Consider the following 16,613-nt stretch of genomic DNA (forward strand, 5'->3'; position numbering starts at 1 on the left):
TCCGATTCCGTTGACACCCAGACGCCTCAGTCAGAGAGTGAAACCTGGAAGGAAGAGGAGACCCCCCCATAAGGGCATGAACCTTGAATCACCGGCTCCTGGGCCCTCTGACTGGACCACTGTGTGGCAGTTTCCTGCCTCACCGGTTTGGTGAGACCTCTCCTCTCAGTAAGCCCATGGGGCAAAGCACAGCTGTTTCCTGAGGATACTACTTTTTCTTTTACTGTCCAGTGCATCGGCCTGTGGGCTTGTCAGTCTGCACCCCTGGCAACTTGGAGCGATGCCTCCCAGATCTGTGCAGCACCCTTCCCTTCTGGGGGATCAGTAGCTGGTTCTGTCCCAGAGCCGAGTCCCACATGCCAGTCAGCGGGCTAGGGTGAACGGTCTAATTTTGAACTGGCACTTTGTCATTTCAGCCTCTCTGTTTATTTGCCAGGGATGCAGAAAGCCAGCAACTTCTGGACCATTGGGCTTCAGTTGGTTTCTTTTCTTCCTGACCAATGGAGGCCATTCTTCCTCTGCTAGTCAGTTCTGTTTTGCTTTTTCTGTTTTCCTTCTCATTATTGGCCAGCCTGGGCTTTTTAAGCCCCGTCGGCCAGTAATTAATTATTTTATTACCACCCTTCTGTTTACAATTTCCTTTTCTCCAGGAGCTGATTTCTCAATCAGTTGGGTCTCCTTGGGTGTTCTGCCGCTCTGCAGTCACTTGCACTTGGGTTCTGATGCTTCACCATCCTCGCAGCTGCAACCGGCTGCAACATTGCATTATGGCATTTCAGAGAAAGACATTCTAAAGGTCTAATGATAATAATAATAATTAATAATTGCTTACACTTATATAGCGCTTTTCTGGACACTCCACTCAAAGCGCTTTACAGGTAATGGGGTCTCCCCTCCACCACCACCAATGTGCAGCATCCACCTGGATGATGCGACGGCAGCCATAGTGCGCCAGAACGCTCACCACACATCAGCTATTAGTGGGGAGGAGAGCAGAGAGTAATGAAGCCAATTCATAGATGGGGATTATTAGGAGGCCATGATTGGTTAAGGCCAATGGGAAATTTGGCCAGGATGCCGGGGTTACACCCCTACTCTTTTCGAGAAACGCCCTGGGATTTTTAATGACCACAGAGAGTCAGGACCTTGGTTTTACGTCTCATCCGAAGGACGGCACCTGTTTACAGTATAGTGTCCCCATCACTATACTGGGGCATTAGGACCCACATGGACCACAGGGTGAGCACCCCCTGCTGGCCCCACTAACACCTCTTCCAGCAGCAACCTTAGTTTTTCCCAGGAGGTCTCCCATCCAGGTACTGACCAGGCTCACACCTGCTTAGCTTCAGTGGGTTGCCAGTTGTGAGTTGCAGGGTGACATGGCTGCTGGTCATGATGAGTCTAAAAGAGTAAGTACTGTACGTAACCTTGTATGCACTCACTTTATGCCCAATTAGATGATCTGTTTGTTCATAGGCTATGTGCTAATATGCACACTTGCAGTCTTGTGCCCTTCATATGTACAGTATGTTCCCACTCAGATCTGCAAGGGTGTCCCATCTCTAAACAGCATGTCACAAGAGTGCTCACGAGCTAACCTAATGAATACTTTATGCGCATTGGAGCTGACTTTGTTGTAGGGAATTACCCCCTATTCCTTGCGGAATGGTGATGTTTCTTTTTCTAACCAATCAAAGCGAAGTAAAGTTACCATGGATAATATCATATTCACATGTTAGTAAAAATTATTTTTTACAGTTCTAAAACTAATTTTATGTAAAAAAATGGATGCAACTTTTAAGTTCTTGAATTATCTTGGAATCGACACACAGTGCAGACCTAGTTGGGGTCCTGAATTAAGAGAACCACTTGGACATTCAGTCTGAACTTTCAGATTTTTTATATTTCTTTTTCAGTACACACTTTTAAAAGAAATATCCAGAACAAAAACAGGAAAAAACACAGATGCATTTTATTGTCTTTCTTCAAAAGTCCATTTCTCAAGTTGTAGGATAATTAGGATATAAATGTATTTATCTAGGTCTACTCTAAAATGTCTACTACCATGAAAAACAGTTTGAAAGTGATTGAACAAGTATGAAAAATCTGCATCATTTTTATTAAGATAGGGCATGAATTGGTTTTCTCAGCCTTTTCGAAAAAATTGTAAAATAAATAATAAAAAACAATAAAAAGAAGACATTTTTACTGTATTATGCCAATACTGCGAGCCATAGAAAGGCTTCTTATAATGTTTACAGTTTTAAAGAAATGTTTTTTACTTTTGTGCACTTTTTGTTGTTATACAGTAATACCTAGCATATACAATACACATAATAAACAGGTTAAGTAAAATAAAAAAAACTACACATGCATGCTATAAAAGCCAGGTGATTTGAATGTACAAGGCTTTGGCAGTTGCAGAATGTTTTCTTTTTAGAAAGTCGTGAATTTTCATAGTAAAAACAGTAAAATTAATACACTTTTTCAAGGTAAGGTAAAATGTATTTTATGTATTTTAGTGAATTTTTACTTTTGCGCTTGTATTTTGCTGGAGAACCAATAAATTATAGATACATTTTGCTGTTTGTCTAAACTGAAACTCGAGATGAATATAACTATGAAAAAACGGTTAATTTGCTTCATGCTGATATATCTAGTTATGAAACACAGTTCTGAAAAGCTCAGGTTGTCTTGTGTTTTGTGCTGTATAGTATGTGAGGTTGTGTTTTGGTTTTGCTGGTAAGAATACAGTATACTGTATATATTATTGTGACTCCTTCACCTGGCATTGCGGCCGAAGGCTGAGAGGAACTTGAATTCCCGTCTCCCTACATTATTCAAACATTGTTAAGCTTTTGTCTTAAAAAATATTTTTGATATTACACTATTAATGTGGTTATTACAAAATAGTTTTATTGCAGTGAAAACAAACTTAATAGCTGTGTTTTGAGGATACTGGAGATCAATTGTACTTAGTCCGCTTCACCGTACTAAACCTGTTCTCAATTGCAATGAACAATAACAGCTGTTGCCCTCTAGAGGTGACTAAAGTAGCGAACTAACTTAAACCACTTAACTTAACTCAAGCAACTTTGTACCATACTTGACGTAACACTGAAAAGCAACTTAAGCATTGGAGGAGAGGGAGGCAGAGTCTCTCACAGAAGCTTGTGAGGCTCCAGCACTGGATTCTCCACTCCACTGTGCCCCCTAAAACAAAATACAAGAGTAGTAAAAATGTGTACATGCTGATGTACAAAAATAACATTATATGACGTACTTACTTGAGCTCCTTTGGAATGTGCTCCATCTTCACTTCCCAGGTCTCTTACAGCACCTGTTTAAAGTACGAAACAGTATCATTTTATTATTTTCAGTTGCATACCTGCTAGTGTGAGCCTACACAGAAAGAAAATCTGTATGATTTCAGTTCTCTAAATTGGTGTCCACGTTGAACACAGGGTGGAGTAATTTTGGCAACTGAGACATTAACATTAAAATTAAAACATCTTGCTTCTCCAAAGAAGCCACCCTAGTATTGTAAGAAATGCAGTCTTACCTTGTGTATTTATTCCAGTGCTGTCACTGTCAATAGCACCTTCCACTTCCCCAAGAAGATTTGGTACTATTGACCTTATTTCTGCATACAGATGGGGCAGAAGTGGTACTGGCCTGCCTGAGGACCGAAAGGGAATGTTGCTTTGTCATGGCATTGCGGGCCTCGAGTTTTAGCCTCTTCCAGAGGCTTTTTAAGTTGTTAATGCTGGACGGCCATCTACTGTATCTCGGAAGCTGGCATTAAAGCTGCTAATTCCTGACGTCCAAGCATTGTTTCGCCTCAGCATTGTTGTGGAGTCCACTGTCTCCACAACATTCCTGATAAGCTCAATTAAATAAACTTTTTGAGCCAATGTGTAGTTCTGAACTCGAAGCCATGGTTGCAGTTCTTTCTTATAAAGCGAAATGATGCATTTATAGGCTATACACTAATGATGTGTTATAGTCAGCTGTGATCTTTCACTTAATATTGTTTGCAAAGCTTTTGCACTATAAGGTATTTGAAGTGTGAATTAATTAAAAACAATAGTCATTATGAATGAGTTTTGCAAACTGCCTGTGCAGCAAATATTTTTAAGTAATGCAATATTTTAAAGCCATTATTAAAGTGCTCCTAAATTACACATGTAATAAATAAACTAGCTTCATTACTCAAAGATCTTGGTAACAGTCCTTACCTTTTGCCCTCCACAGTCCGCTCAGCCAGCAGCCAAAGGCAATGAGTGGGCATTTGGAGCAAATTACAATGCTCCACGACAGGTGTTCTCGTTGCTTTCTTTCATAAACATATTAACAGAGTCACTCAAAATCTGTGAAGATGTTGAGCTACTACGATGGAGTTTTATGGACTCGAACAGCACAGTCTGCCCAAATTATATCCAGGCAATATCACAATTTGTATAATCCATTCATTGCATGTAGCGAACAGGAACTTAAAATGCAGTACGGGCTTACAAAGAATAGTGTCAGAAGACTAATTAAGATACTGAAGATTCAACTGCGATCTAAGAGAAGGGCATCCCTTGGACCCCACACACCAGGTTTTATTAGCTCTGCGGTTTTTTGCCACTGGATCTTTTTTAATTGTGATGGCGATGTTATAAAAGTACACGAAATCACAGTTTGCCGCACAGTTCACAGAGTCGCTGCAGCCATTGCGGCCCTACATACGATCTACCTGCTATGCCAAACGAAGAGGAGCAACGAAATATCTGCACAGCTTTTTACACTAAAACCGGAATCCCAAGAGTTGTTGGTGCTATTCATTGTACACATATCCCCATTCGCTTTCACAGGAAAAGAAAAGATCCCGTTTACATCAACAGACGTTGGTATTCTTCGATTAATTGTCAAATGGTATGTGACCATAACCTGAGATTTCTCAACATGGTAGCAGGATGGGCTGGCAGTACATATGTTGCTCAAAGTTTGACAGCAGTTGTCTGAAATCTAATTTTGAGGAAGGATTGTATTCTGGAGTTCTTGTAGGTGACCATGATTATTCTTTATGATGGTATCTTCTGACACCTGTGCACAATCCTGCAACATTACAAGAGCTGCACTATAACATAAAAACGCAAGAAGCCACATTGAATGAGCTTTTGTAACAGTAGTCAGTCCAGGCTCCTGCGAAATGTAGTTCAGGACCCTATGCAGACAGTATAATCCGGAAGTAAGTGGAGAAGGACATCCGGGAGAGGTACAGCAGGATAGATAAGATAAGATCACTTTATTGGTCATATACAATTTATTGTATTAGGAATTTGACTTTTCACATACCCCAACTTGCTCTCAATGAGACACAGACAGGGAGAGAAGCTTGGGGTCAAAGCGCAGAGTCAGCCATTCGGGGGGCTCGGTGGGCGTGGCAAGGGGAAAGAGGTCCAGACAATCCAAAAGGGGTAATCCGGGGCGCAGTCCAAAGTCCAAAACCGGGGGATCCATCCAAGATGAAACAAACAGTTAAAATCTGGACTGGGATCCGGAACAGGGATAGGGAATAAAATCAGAGGACAGGCAATCCGAGCCCCGGACTCAGATGGTCAGGACGCAGTAATGAAGCATATGCCATCGGGTCTCTCCTGGACCCGCTGGTAGGCAGGCTTCCGGGCATCCATCTCCCAGTGCTGAGCCAGGCATAGCAGAAGTGCCCGCCTTAAATGAACATGGACAAAACAGGGGGCAGGTGCATGTAATCAACTAAAATATGAAAGGGCTGGAGCGCCCTAAAGAGGAGCGATTACGATCATGACAGCTTTTGGAATTTTAAAACAACCCTTTCCTTTTCTGTTATTTGGTTTGCATACCAGTCCATCAAGATGCAGCACCATCATCGTTTTTTTTCTTTAATGTATGCTTGCATTTGCCTTTAGATATTATTCTATTTACCGCCCATTTGCTCATTATCCCTGCTTTCCTCTGATAACCACAAATATGGAGACCCATCACAATAAAATATTTAACAAATATATTCAGTTGACTCCCAGATTTTATAGAACACATTAAAGGCTCATAATCTATTTATATAACTATTTGCTTAAGTTCTATTCTCTTTCCTAGGATATCTTAAAATAATAATGATTGACATTAAATGTAATTATTAGTAAATTACTCTTTTGTTAATACACACGTACTTCATTATTCATAAATGTGGTATGAGTGTTAAGCAATTTTAATTAAATATTACAATAATTTCCCAAGCGACAGATATATCAGTATGTAGTGGCAATATTATTTCCACTATATTCGGGAGCCTTCTATTGCGATGCAGCGTTACACCAAGTCATTAGTAATCATTAGTAACCCTAACAACAGCAGCTTAATTACTATGTATTGATCAGAACCGATAGTGAAAAAGATATGCATAAATTCCAGGCAAGATAACTAGGTTATCAAAGAGTATGGTAATTAGGGTAGATAAAAAATGCAAACATGTATTTCTATACACACAGTATATGATTAGAGTCAATTGAGGTGCTTTTCAACAGCATAAGATTTACTTTTCAGACATGTTTTTATCAATGTATCACTTATTAAAAAATGATTAATGATTACTGATTAGACCTAAAACATGTGATGCTTATTACATTGACCAGTTTTTAACAAAGCCATTATGAAAGATGGCTGTCATCATTGTTAACACAGTAATATTATTTTACAGTAGAATAAAATATTTAGTCTAGGATTATAAATAGGTCAGATTTTCATTCCCTAACAGGTTTTGAACAGAAGCTATTTAAATTTGTGGCTGGAGAACAACCATCACAGATTCAAGCTTTGGTGACAATATGTTGACACACACTTGGCTAAATGCCAACAAGATTTAAATAAGGGAAATACATTTAATTTTCTCCAGAATAATAGCTATCATTTATTGACTTACAATTGTATAAACCATTGTTGAACAGTATTAGTTTGACATTTACAGTATGCTGTGATTTGATCATGTTCAATGTTCAATGTTTCAGCTTTGTGACATAAGACTATATTTTTGTAACAATTTAACGTTATTATTACAAGATTTATGCCTGACAGGTAGCTAAATTGTTTTAAATTTGAAAATGTTGTTTAATTAAGTAGAATTGGAGTTAATTTACCAATATGTAGTGTTTAAACAGGAACAATTGACAGAAAAGGACATGAGGAACAAGTAAAGGTTTATTCCATGCTGAAAATAGAAAAAAAGAAACATAATGTTTCAGCTATGGAGCCTTCTTTGTGTGTGGAGCCAAAAACATTGTTTCTTTTCTTCTCTTTTCAGAACAAATAAACAAACCTTTACTTGTTCCTTTGCAGCAAATGCATGCTGATGCAGTTACCTAGAGGTTCAACTCTTACATTATAGCCTGCTGCAACCATGGCTGCTGGTGCTGCTGTACATGCCATTGTGTGTCTCTATGTTGGCCCACCAGGTAGATACATCTTTTCTGACCAAACTATCCTATTCTCCTCCCCACATGTCCGGATGGTGCCCGAGCTGGGTAACATCTGAATCGGATGCTGCATCACTGCCATGGATCCAACAGGGACATCGTGGATATAGCTATCATTTAGGAGGAATTTACTGGTCTACAGAGATCTGCATGGAGTACTAACACACAAAAAACATGATAGATGGATGGATTAATACCTTCATCGTTTCCTTTTTTAAACTATATAATGTTAGCATGCCCAAAGGGGTTGGGGAACCAGTTGACCTTGGACCCCTAGAGGTTTTTTCTCTCCTTACTAAGGTGTTTTTGGTTCCTCTCCTCTGTTGTCTTCTGGTCTTCTGTTCTGTATTGACAAAATGTATCGTCAATTGTATTGTTAAGCGCCTTGGGGCAACCTTGTTGTGAAAGGTGCTATACAAAAAAAATTGAACTAGAAAAGGACATGATTCTAAATACAGTATATGCTGGCCTGCTGTGAATACACAAATTGTTCAAGCAGCTTGTGAGGAGAAAAACTGAAATAGCTTTGGGTGTCTTATAAATCTCACATCAATCTCTGTGTTGGTTCCAAAAAGATTTTGAATAATTTCATGCAGATTCAGGTTAGGGCCCCATATTGACACAGAACTGTGAGTTTTGATAGGAAATTCCAACACACACACTTCTCACCACCAACATTTCATCACAAATCAGAGGCAATTTGTAACTCTCACATTGCTACATAATTACATTCCATGTGGGACTATTTAAAACACACATTAAAAACACTGAGCTAAAGATAATTTAGATTAAACAGAATCCACAAATTATTAAATCATGAATAAAAGATGCATATTCCCTTACAAAGCACATACAGTAAATAAAACCTAAGCACATACTGTAAGGTTTGTGCTTAGGTTTACTCTTCAGCAGACCATTTTCCTTTTAACCTCTAACATGAATTCAATAAAGCAAGAAAGATTTCAAACCTTCAATGCTACAGTTTTCCATGGTGGGTATAATCCAGGGTTTTTGGTCGTAGTCAAAATGTATACAGATACTTAGCTCAATGCATGCAACGAATTTCTAAATTAGGTGTCTTTTGGCATCGAAAATAGAATACTAATTTTGTGGGTTTAATACAAGTTTAAAAGCATCATGAAGAATCAAAAAAGATCTTCAGAACTTAATATTTTAATACCTTCACAGTTTTTATTCTCATGGCGCCTCACTCTACATTACCCTTGTGGCAAGGCATTTACTCCAACCTCTGAAACCCATACGTGCGTGCAGTTACTGTATTTCGCAACAATATAAGAAAGCCTTACGTAGAGCTCGTCCAGCTGACTACTCTGAACTTATAGAAAGCACTAAAAAATATTTAATAAGTTAGTTCCACCAAATATTATTTTGCCACACATTTGGTAAGTAAAAGTTGGAGAAATCAGTATACACTACATTTTGATCCATTAGCCATCCTTTAAATGTACAATTGTTGTTTGTATTATTACAACACCACCAGCAAGTATTACTAATGTCATTCATACATAAGATGGCTCCTAGATAATCTGACAAGTCATAGGGTATAGGCATGAGAGGAAATCCTACCCTCATATATATTATTATAAAAAGTTGCCCAAAAGCGTTTATTTGAGCTGAAAATGACATTTTGAATCATTCTGAACATTGTTGCCAACATCTGAGTCCGTATGCAGTTCTGGTCACAATAGTTACAGTGGGATGTCAAACATTGCACAAAAGCGTTTATTTGAGCTGAAAACGACGTTTTGTATGATTCTGAAAATTGTTGATAATATCTGAGTCTGCATGCAGTTCTGGAAACACTAATTACAGTTGGATGTAAAACGGTACAGAAAAGCATTTATTTGAGTGGAAAAGGACGTTTTGTACTATTCTGAACATTGTTGATAATAGCTGACTCTGTATGAAGTTCTCGAAACACTAATTACAGTTGGATGTAAAACGGTGCAGAAAAGCAATTATTTGAGCTGAAAATGATGTTTTGTAGCATTCTAAACATTGTTGATAATAGCTGACTCTGTATGAAGGTCTCATAACACTAGTTACAGTTGGATGTATATCTGACTCTGTATGCAATTCTGGCCACAGTAGTTACAGCTGGATGGAAAAGGTTGCACAAACCCATTTATTTGAGCTGAAAATTACGTTTTGTCACCTTCTGAACATTGTTTGCTAATATCTGAATCAGTATGCAGTTCTGGATTCAAACCACTTTTCTTCTGCTTTTGTTTGTTTGGAAGTTTTTTTCATTTTGTTATTTTTAGCTGAGATTTTGATGTTAGTTTGTAAAGAAGATGATTTAGTTTTTGTTTGGCCATGTTCATGCGTATTCTCTTGGTTTGATGTGAAATGTGTAGGAATGTGTCCAATAGTGTCTTTAGAAAACAAGACAATCGCATGAGAAACATGTTTTGTAGATCTAAATTCTATAGCACTATTCAACGACTATACCAGAAAATACAACAGATACAGTACTCTGTTTTGTACCTTGGTAAAAACCTGGGACTCAAAGTTTCACCTCTGGTCACTGTGCAGATCCTCCGGGACCCCCAATTTGGCAAACATCCCCTCCAGCAGGGCATCAGCCACTGTAGGTGCGCTTTCATCCGGTGAGGCGTAGGCCTCGGGCCACCTGGTGAAGTAGTCCACGGCCACCAGGACATAGCGGTTCCCGGCCTCGGTACGTGGAAATGGGCCCAAAACGTCCACCCCCACCAGCTCCATGGGAGCCTCCAACCGATGTTGCTGGAAGGAGGCCTGGGAGCTCTCGGCAGGACCCAATTGCACCATGCACACTGCCTGGCAGTACTGCTCCACATCCCGGTGGCACAGCCCCCAATAGTAATGCCCCCAGAGGCACTGCAGGGTTTTTGTCGAGCCGAAGTGCCCTACGTCCGGCTGGCCATGCACCACTCGGAGCACTGCCTCGTGGAGCAGCTGCAGCACCACCGGATCTCACCACAGGAAGGCACCCGCCATCCCCGTCACAGCACCCTGTCCTTCACCTCGTGGTCCAACAATGTGTCACAGGAAGTTCACCTCCCACCACAGGAGCTCTGACGACCCTTCAGTTAGTGTTGGCCTGCATCCGGCGGGCCAGGTTGAAGCTCAACCCAGGGAGATGAGAGCTCCTGAGGCAGGAGGTTACTTTCCTGGGGCATGTGGACCACAAAGGGTGGCCACAGACCCGGGGAAGGTCACCACAGTGCGCAACTGTCCGACACCCCGGACCGTGGCGGAGCTCTGTAGTTTCTTGGGGTTGGCATCTTACTACTGGAGGTTCGTAAGGGCCTTCACCAGCCTCGCCGCCCCGCTACACAGCCTCACGGAGAACGGGTGCTGTTTTGTGTGGGACATGGAGTGTGAGGTGGCCTTCCGGGGCCTACGGGAGGCACTGGTGGGGGCTCCTGTCCTGACCTTCCCAGATCCGTCGCTACTCTATGTGCTAGATACCGAGTACAACTTCACGGTCATGCACCGTGCGGGGTCTCGACAGTGAAACACAGATGCTCTTTCGTGGCGACCCTGAGAGGCAGCGGACTGCCAATACTGCACCCGGCAGGAGCAGCGTGTGGAGGCCGCCTGCGTCAGGAGGGAAGTGTGCGGTACAGCCATGTTCCTGAGAGGACCATTCGGTGTGGACCTGGCAGACCTGGTGTGACAGCAGGAGGTGGACCACGACATCGGGCCAGTGCTCTGCTGGAAGGCAGCAGGGACCCAGCCCACATGGGGGGAGCTAGCCCCTCACCCCAAGTCCATAAAGGCACGCTGTGGGAGGCCTTGGAGGTGGGGGACGGGGTGCTGCGCCGGGGGTGGCAGGTACCCTCCAACGGCGAGGTCGGGTGGCAGCTTGTGGTGCTACAGATGCAGCCATTCAAAATGCGCGGGCGATACCGCATTATTTTCCGGTACGCTGTACGCAGTCTACCGCAAGGTACTGGTAAATACCGCGAGTTACCGGTAAATACCGCTAGTTACCGTAAATTCTCCTATAATACGACAAGCAAAATAATAGTATCCGGAATTTCCGCAAGGTGGAGCTAATAAAGCTCAACCTCTCATGTTTGAGCTGTGGCCATCAGTCTTTAACGAAGATATTACTAATAGTATTAATAATGAATGACCTTGGACAAGCTGTAAGTGTAAACTCAAAGTATTGCCCTGGTCAACATTCTTTTTTTCATTGACCGTCTTTGTAAAAGTAACACCACAGCATTTCGTAATCACGCATTTGTTTCCAATCATGCAAAGTACAGTGATTCACCATGCCTTTCACATGCTCATAAAAGAGATTGATTTAGGAACATAAACATATTACCGTATGCAAACTGTACTGTATACAGTATGTATATGTATATTTAATGTCTTAACTGTGCCCGTTTAAGTATTGAATATTCATATCTAATTTTACCACTGAAGGGAAATCTTAGTAGCTGAGCATAAAAAGAATAGGAGCATACTGCAACGCGTGTGAAGGCCATAAACGATATTAATTTTGGAACATAAACATACAGTATATAGCTGGTCTTGGTACTTTAAAGAAAAAAATACACACCAGTATTCCATTTCTCCCTAAACATTTTAAGCTTTGAAGTCTTTAACTAACGCGATACCGGAGTCAACAAGCATACTTTTAGAATTTGATTAAAAGGGAATATAATATGGAATCGCGTATCTAAAGAATTTAATAACGGTATGATTATATTCGTGTGCTGCGACAGGGCTGTGTAAGGCTGTTTCGCCTCCCTGTTCATGCAAGTTCCCCTGTAGCCTACTGGTCTAGGTGCATGACTAACAACGCACAGGTTGTGTGTTCGAACCCAGCTGGTGCTGGACTTTTCTTTTAACAAACATTTCTTCGAAAAAATAGAATAGCGATATTATGGACAATCAATTGACTTTTATATTTCAAAATATCGCAACATGATCGATTCTAAGTCATTTTTGATTACAATGAATAGTCACCTTCTTCCCTTCTGGCAGCGGTTCCTGCTTCTATTGTGTGTGTGTGTGTGTGCAACAGAGTACATTTTTATAGAGAAATGGAGGCTGGACAGTATGGGTTACAAAATATACATTTATATTGATTTGAATCGCGTTTTGATTTAAATCGTAAACGCATGTTTAAATATATGTTTAAAGGTGATATACTGTATAAAAGCGCTGATTCCTATGGAGTGTGTTCCGCCGGGGATTCAAAAAAAATATTTTAAATAGGCTGATAAAGCTTAGACTACTGTAACTGTATTCTAGCCTGTATTACAACAGAACATTGGACAATGCAACGTAAATTGCAAAAATGCACTTGGAATCGGTCCAAGCCCTCCTACAAAAATTATTTAAACTGCGACACTGATCATTCATCTCTAAATAAACTTTATTTTATATAGCGTTTTAAGCGAATAGGTAATTAGATTGCTCATAAACCTAATCGCTTTTTCTACATAAACACAGCGTGATTGCTCTCTGAAAATGCTTTTCCTTTATATTTACAGTAGGCTCAGATTTCAACTATAGATCATATTATTATAAACTTTCTTGGAAAAATGTATTTTATGTAAACCATGTTTGCTATTAATTCATTTAGGGCTAAAATACGTTCATTGTCTTCCAATCGAGTCGAGTTGACATTGGAAGCTTGCCACACCCGGACTGTTAAACCAACGCATTAGCACGTCAAGGCCCATTGAGGGTATTGAGCCAGTATTGGCTTTAGTATTCCCCCCCTCTCCCCTCAATTCAATTCAATTCAAGGTGTTTTATTTGCATGACAGATGGGTACAAGCAGTGTTGGGTATGTATATTGTAAGGCTTACTGCCGACAGGCACTGTGTAAGAGCCGGCGTACCAGAGCAGCGCACCGAGGGAGCGTCTGCATTTATAACTTAGTTTTTAAAATTAGTCAAGCAATATGAAGCATCTCCTTTTACTTTTAAGTCCCTTAAATACATTGAGCACAGCTTTCTCACCACTTCAGATTGCTTTTGATACCATCCTTACAAGGGAAATCTTCTGCCCCTTATGCAAAACCAAACCCTCCTCCCATCCCAGTTTACCCTCTTTATCATCCTCAAAATCTACCTCGATTTTCAACTTAAAGCATTACTGCTTACTGGGTTTTTGAGGGGGAGGTGTCTTTCGCTGGAAATCTCGCCTGCCTCCACTACTCAACCCCCTCTCTCCCGGAGTGCTGGCTGTGACAAATTAAACCGGTCTCACAGGTATTCAAAGTAGGAAGTACAGTGTTAAGTGGTAGCTGGGCTACTCCCTCAATAGAATCGCTTTAACATGCTAATACGTTGGTTTAACAGTACGCTGGGCAAACGTTCCGAGGTCAAATTCTTCCAGCACGGGGGTACCTTTAAAGCGGAGACGACGGCACCGAAATTTTTTGGCGCGCCTTCTCTTTAAAGCCCTGGCCAAATATGAAGACAGTACGTACAGTTATAATTCAAACAGAATTAAAAACTACACATCCCAGTTACCATGGTGGTGCTTGTGATCATTGCGTTTAACCAACGAAACAGGGCGAAAAATCAGTCACATGACTTTGGGGCAGAGTTTCGAAAGCTTAACCTATCAGCAACAAAGCGAAATTTACACGATAGGCTACCTCAAACTGTCAGTTACACGACTGTGTATGTCGCTTAAGCCACTCCTATTTGGCATTTTAGTTATGGAGGCGAGAAGACGGCCCCCCCCCCCTCTCTGGGTGTCTGATTTGCCGCCATCTTTAACTGTTCGGTGTCCGAACCGGAGTAGATACGCGTACGAAATAAAGTTAATCCCAACTACAAAACATATTTTTGTGGTAAGAGGGAGCAAAACATCAGTATTTACTGCTATTAATTACTGTACGATTTATAGTTGAAATCTGAGCCTAGATATAAAGTTAGATATAAAGTTAAAATCTCGACAAAGCAATGTAGGAAATACAGAGAAAATAAATCCTTTCTGACAACTAAAATCAGTTTCGATCAAGGTCTCTAAAACGAACAAGAAAAAGAGGATTTTCGGAGGGCAATTATGCCGTGTTTATATAGAATAACTGATTTATAATCTAATTTCTTGTTCGTTTAAAACAGTGAAATGTCAGCTGCAAAAGATCGCACTAGAAACAGCACTCTCTCTGCCTGTCATAGACGTTCAGGAAAGGCTGAATGAAGTCATGTCAAGTACAATAATTCGGTGATCAATAATAACAGTTGTAGGACAAGAAACAAAAGATAGTGAAAACTTAAGGCTAAAACTCATTTCATTCTACAAATTAATGCAAATGAAAATTCAGGACATTAAAGTGCACAAAAATGCACATGGGCAAAAAATTTTAGAAATGGAGCAGGTGTTGCTTTGAAATAAACAAACAGAAAAAAAGCCATGACTATAGTGCAGAAGAGGGATGCAGGAACACTTGCTTAAATATACAAAAAAATCACAAAAAGGTGTATGTTACAAAAGAACATGCAAACATGTTCATCATGTACATGAACATGTACATCAATTTCCCTTCGCGATCAATAAAGTCTTATCTATAAACATGAAACAGAGTGAGGAATCAGAAAATTAGCATGCATAAAAAACAGCAATTCTGTCAATGAGCCCTAAATGAATTAATAGCAACCATGGTTTCATGGAGGGCTTCTCAGATAGTTGGGCATTCAGGTAGATTGCCAGGTGAAAGGATTTGTAAACATACTTTGTTAAAGCAAGTCAGTTTTTTCCGCAACACATAAAATACATTTTTCCAAGAAAGTTTAGCCTTTGTCACTAATGAAACCACTAAATAAAGACATAAATATAGAAATCATAAGATTTTTTTTATTCAATGTTGGTAGCAGGATGAACTGTGCTAAGTGTATATTTTGTCGCAGAGTTGCTGCAAGATGTTAACAGTGAAAAAGGGTATTTAGAAATTAGTTATTTCAAGAAGAAAATTTTCAGAATAATTGCAAATCTAGCAGGATAGAGAAAGCACAGAAAACAGGCAGTTAGATTGATCAGATTAGTATGAAAAGTTATTTAGCAAAGGGAATGAGAAGAGTGACAAACTAGTATGCTTTAGATCTTTTTATCTGAACCAGGGAAAACTGATCATGTTTCTCTATAACAATAAATAAAACTTTATTTTATATATCACCTTTAAAAGTGGCATCTCAAAGCAATACAGTAGATATAAAAACAGATAAAAGGACCACAGATTACAAAGTAAATACATATAAGAAAGACAAGCAGTTAGAGGTGCTACCAAAATTAGAAAATGAAGCAGATACAGACACTAAGTACCGAGACCAGCCATATACTGTATGTTTAAGTTCCAAAATTAATATCGTTTATGGACTTCACACACGTTGCAGTATGCTCCTATTCTTTTTATGCTCAGGCACTAAGATTTACCTTCTGCTTTGTGTAAGGATGGTATCAAAAGCAATCTTAAGTGGTGAGAAAGCTGTGCTCAATGTATTTAAGGGACTTAAAAGTAAAAGGAGATGCTTCATATTGCTTGACTAATTTTAAAAACTAAGTTATAAATGCAGACGCTCCCTCGGTGCACTGCTCTGGTACGCCGGCTCTTACACAGTGCCTGTCGGCAGTAAGCGTTACAATATACATACCCAACACCGCTTGTACCCATCTGTCATGCAAATAAAACACCTTGAATTGAATTGAAGGGAGAGGGGGGGAATACTAAAGCCAATACTGGCTCAATACCCTCAATGGGCTTTGACGTGCTAATGCGTTGGTTTAACAGTCCGGGTGTGGCAAGCTTCCAATGTCAACTCGACTCGATTGGAAGACAATGAATGTATTTTAGCCCTAAATGAATTAATAGCAAACATGGTTTACATAAAATACATTTTTCCAAGAAAGTTTATAATAATACGATCTATAGTTGAAATCTGAGCCTACTGTAAATATAAAGGAAAAGCATTTTCAGAGAGCAATCACGCTGTGTTTATGTAGAAAAAGCGACTAGGTTTATGAGCAATCTAATTACCTATTCGCTTAAAACGCTATATAAAATAAAGTTTATTTAGAGATGAATGATCAGTGTCGCAGTTTAAATAATTTTTGTAGGAGGGCTTGGACAGATTCCAAGTG

The 16,613-nt window shown here is 40.1% G+C and overlaps 1 protein-coding gene across 1 annotated transcript in view; it reads right to left on the minus strand.

The window, feature by feature from the left end:
• Positions 1-7,704: 7,704 nt before the first annotated feature.
• Positions 7,705-16,613, minus strand: part of nphs2 (NPHS2 stomatin family member, podocin) — an 85,325-nt gene continuing 76,416 nt past the window's right edge. The window contains exon 8 of the mRNA XM_088598812.1: positions 7,705-7,836. Coding sequence (XP_088454938.1) covers positions 7,789-7,836 — 48 coding nt within the window. The 3' untranslated portion in view covers positions 7,705-7,788. The remainder of the gene's footprint in view (positions 7,837-16,613) is intronic.

The sequence above is a fragment of the Lepisosteus platostomus genome, chromosome 11 (genome assembly GCF_059453375.1).
Source record: "Lepisosteus platostomus isolate fLepPlt1 chromosome 11, fLepPlt1.hap1, whole genome shotgun sequence".
NCBI lineage: Eukaryota > Metazoa > Chordata > Actinopteri > Semionotiformes > Lepisosteidae > Lepisosteus > Lepisosteus platostomus.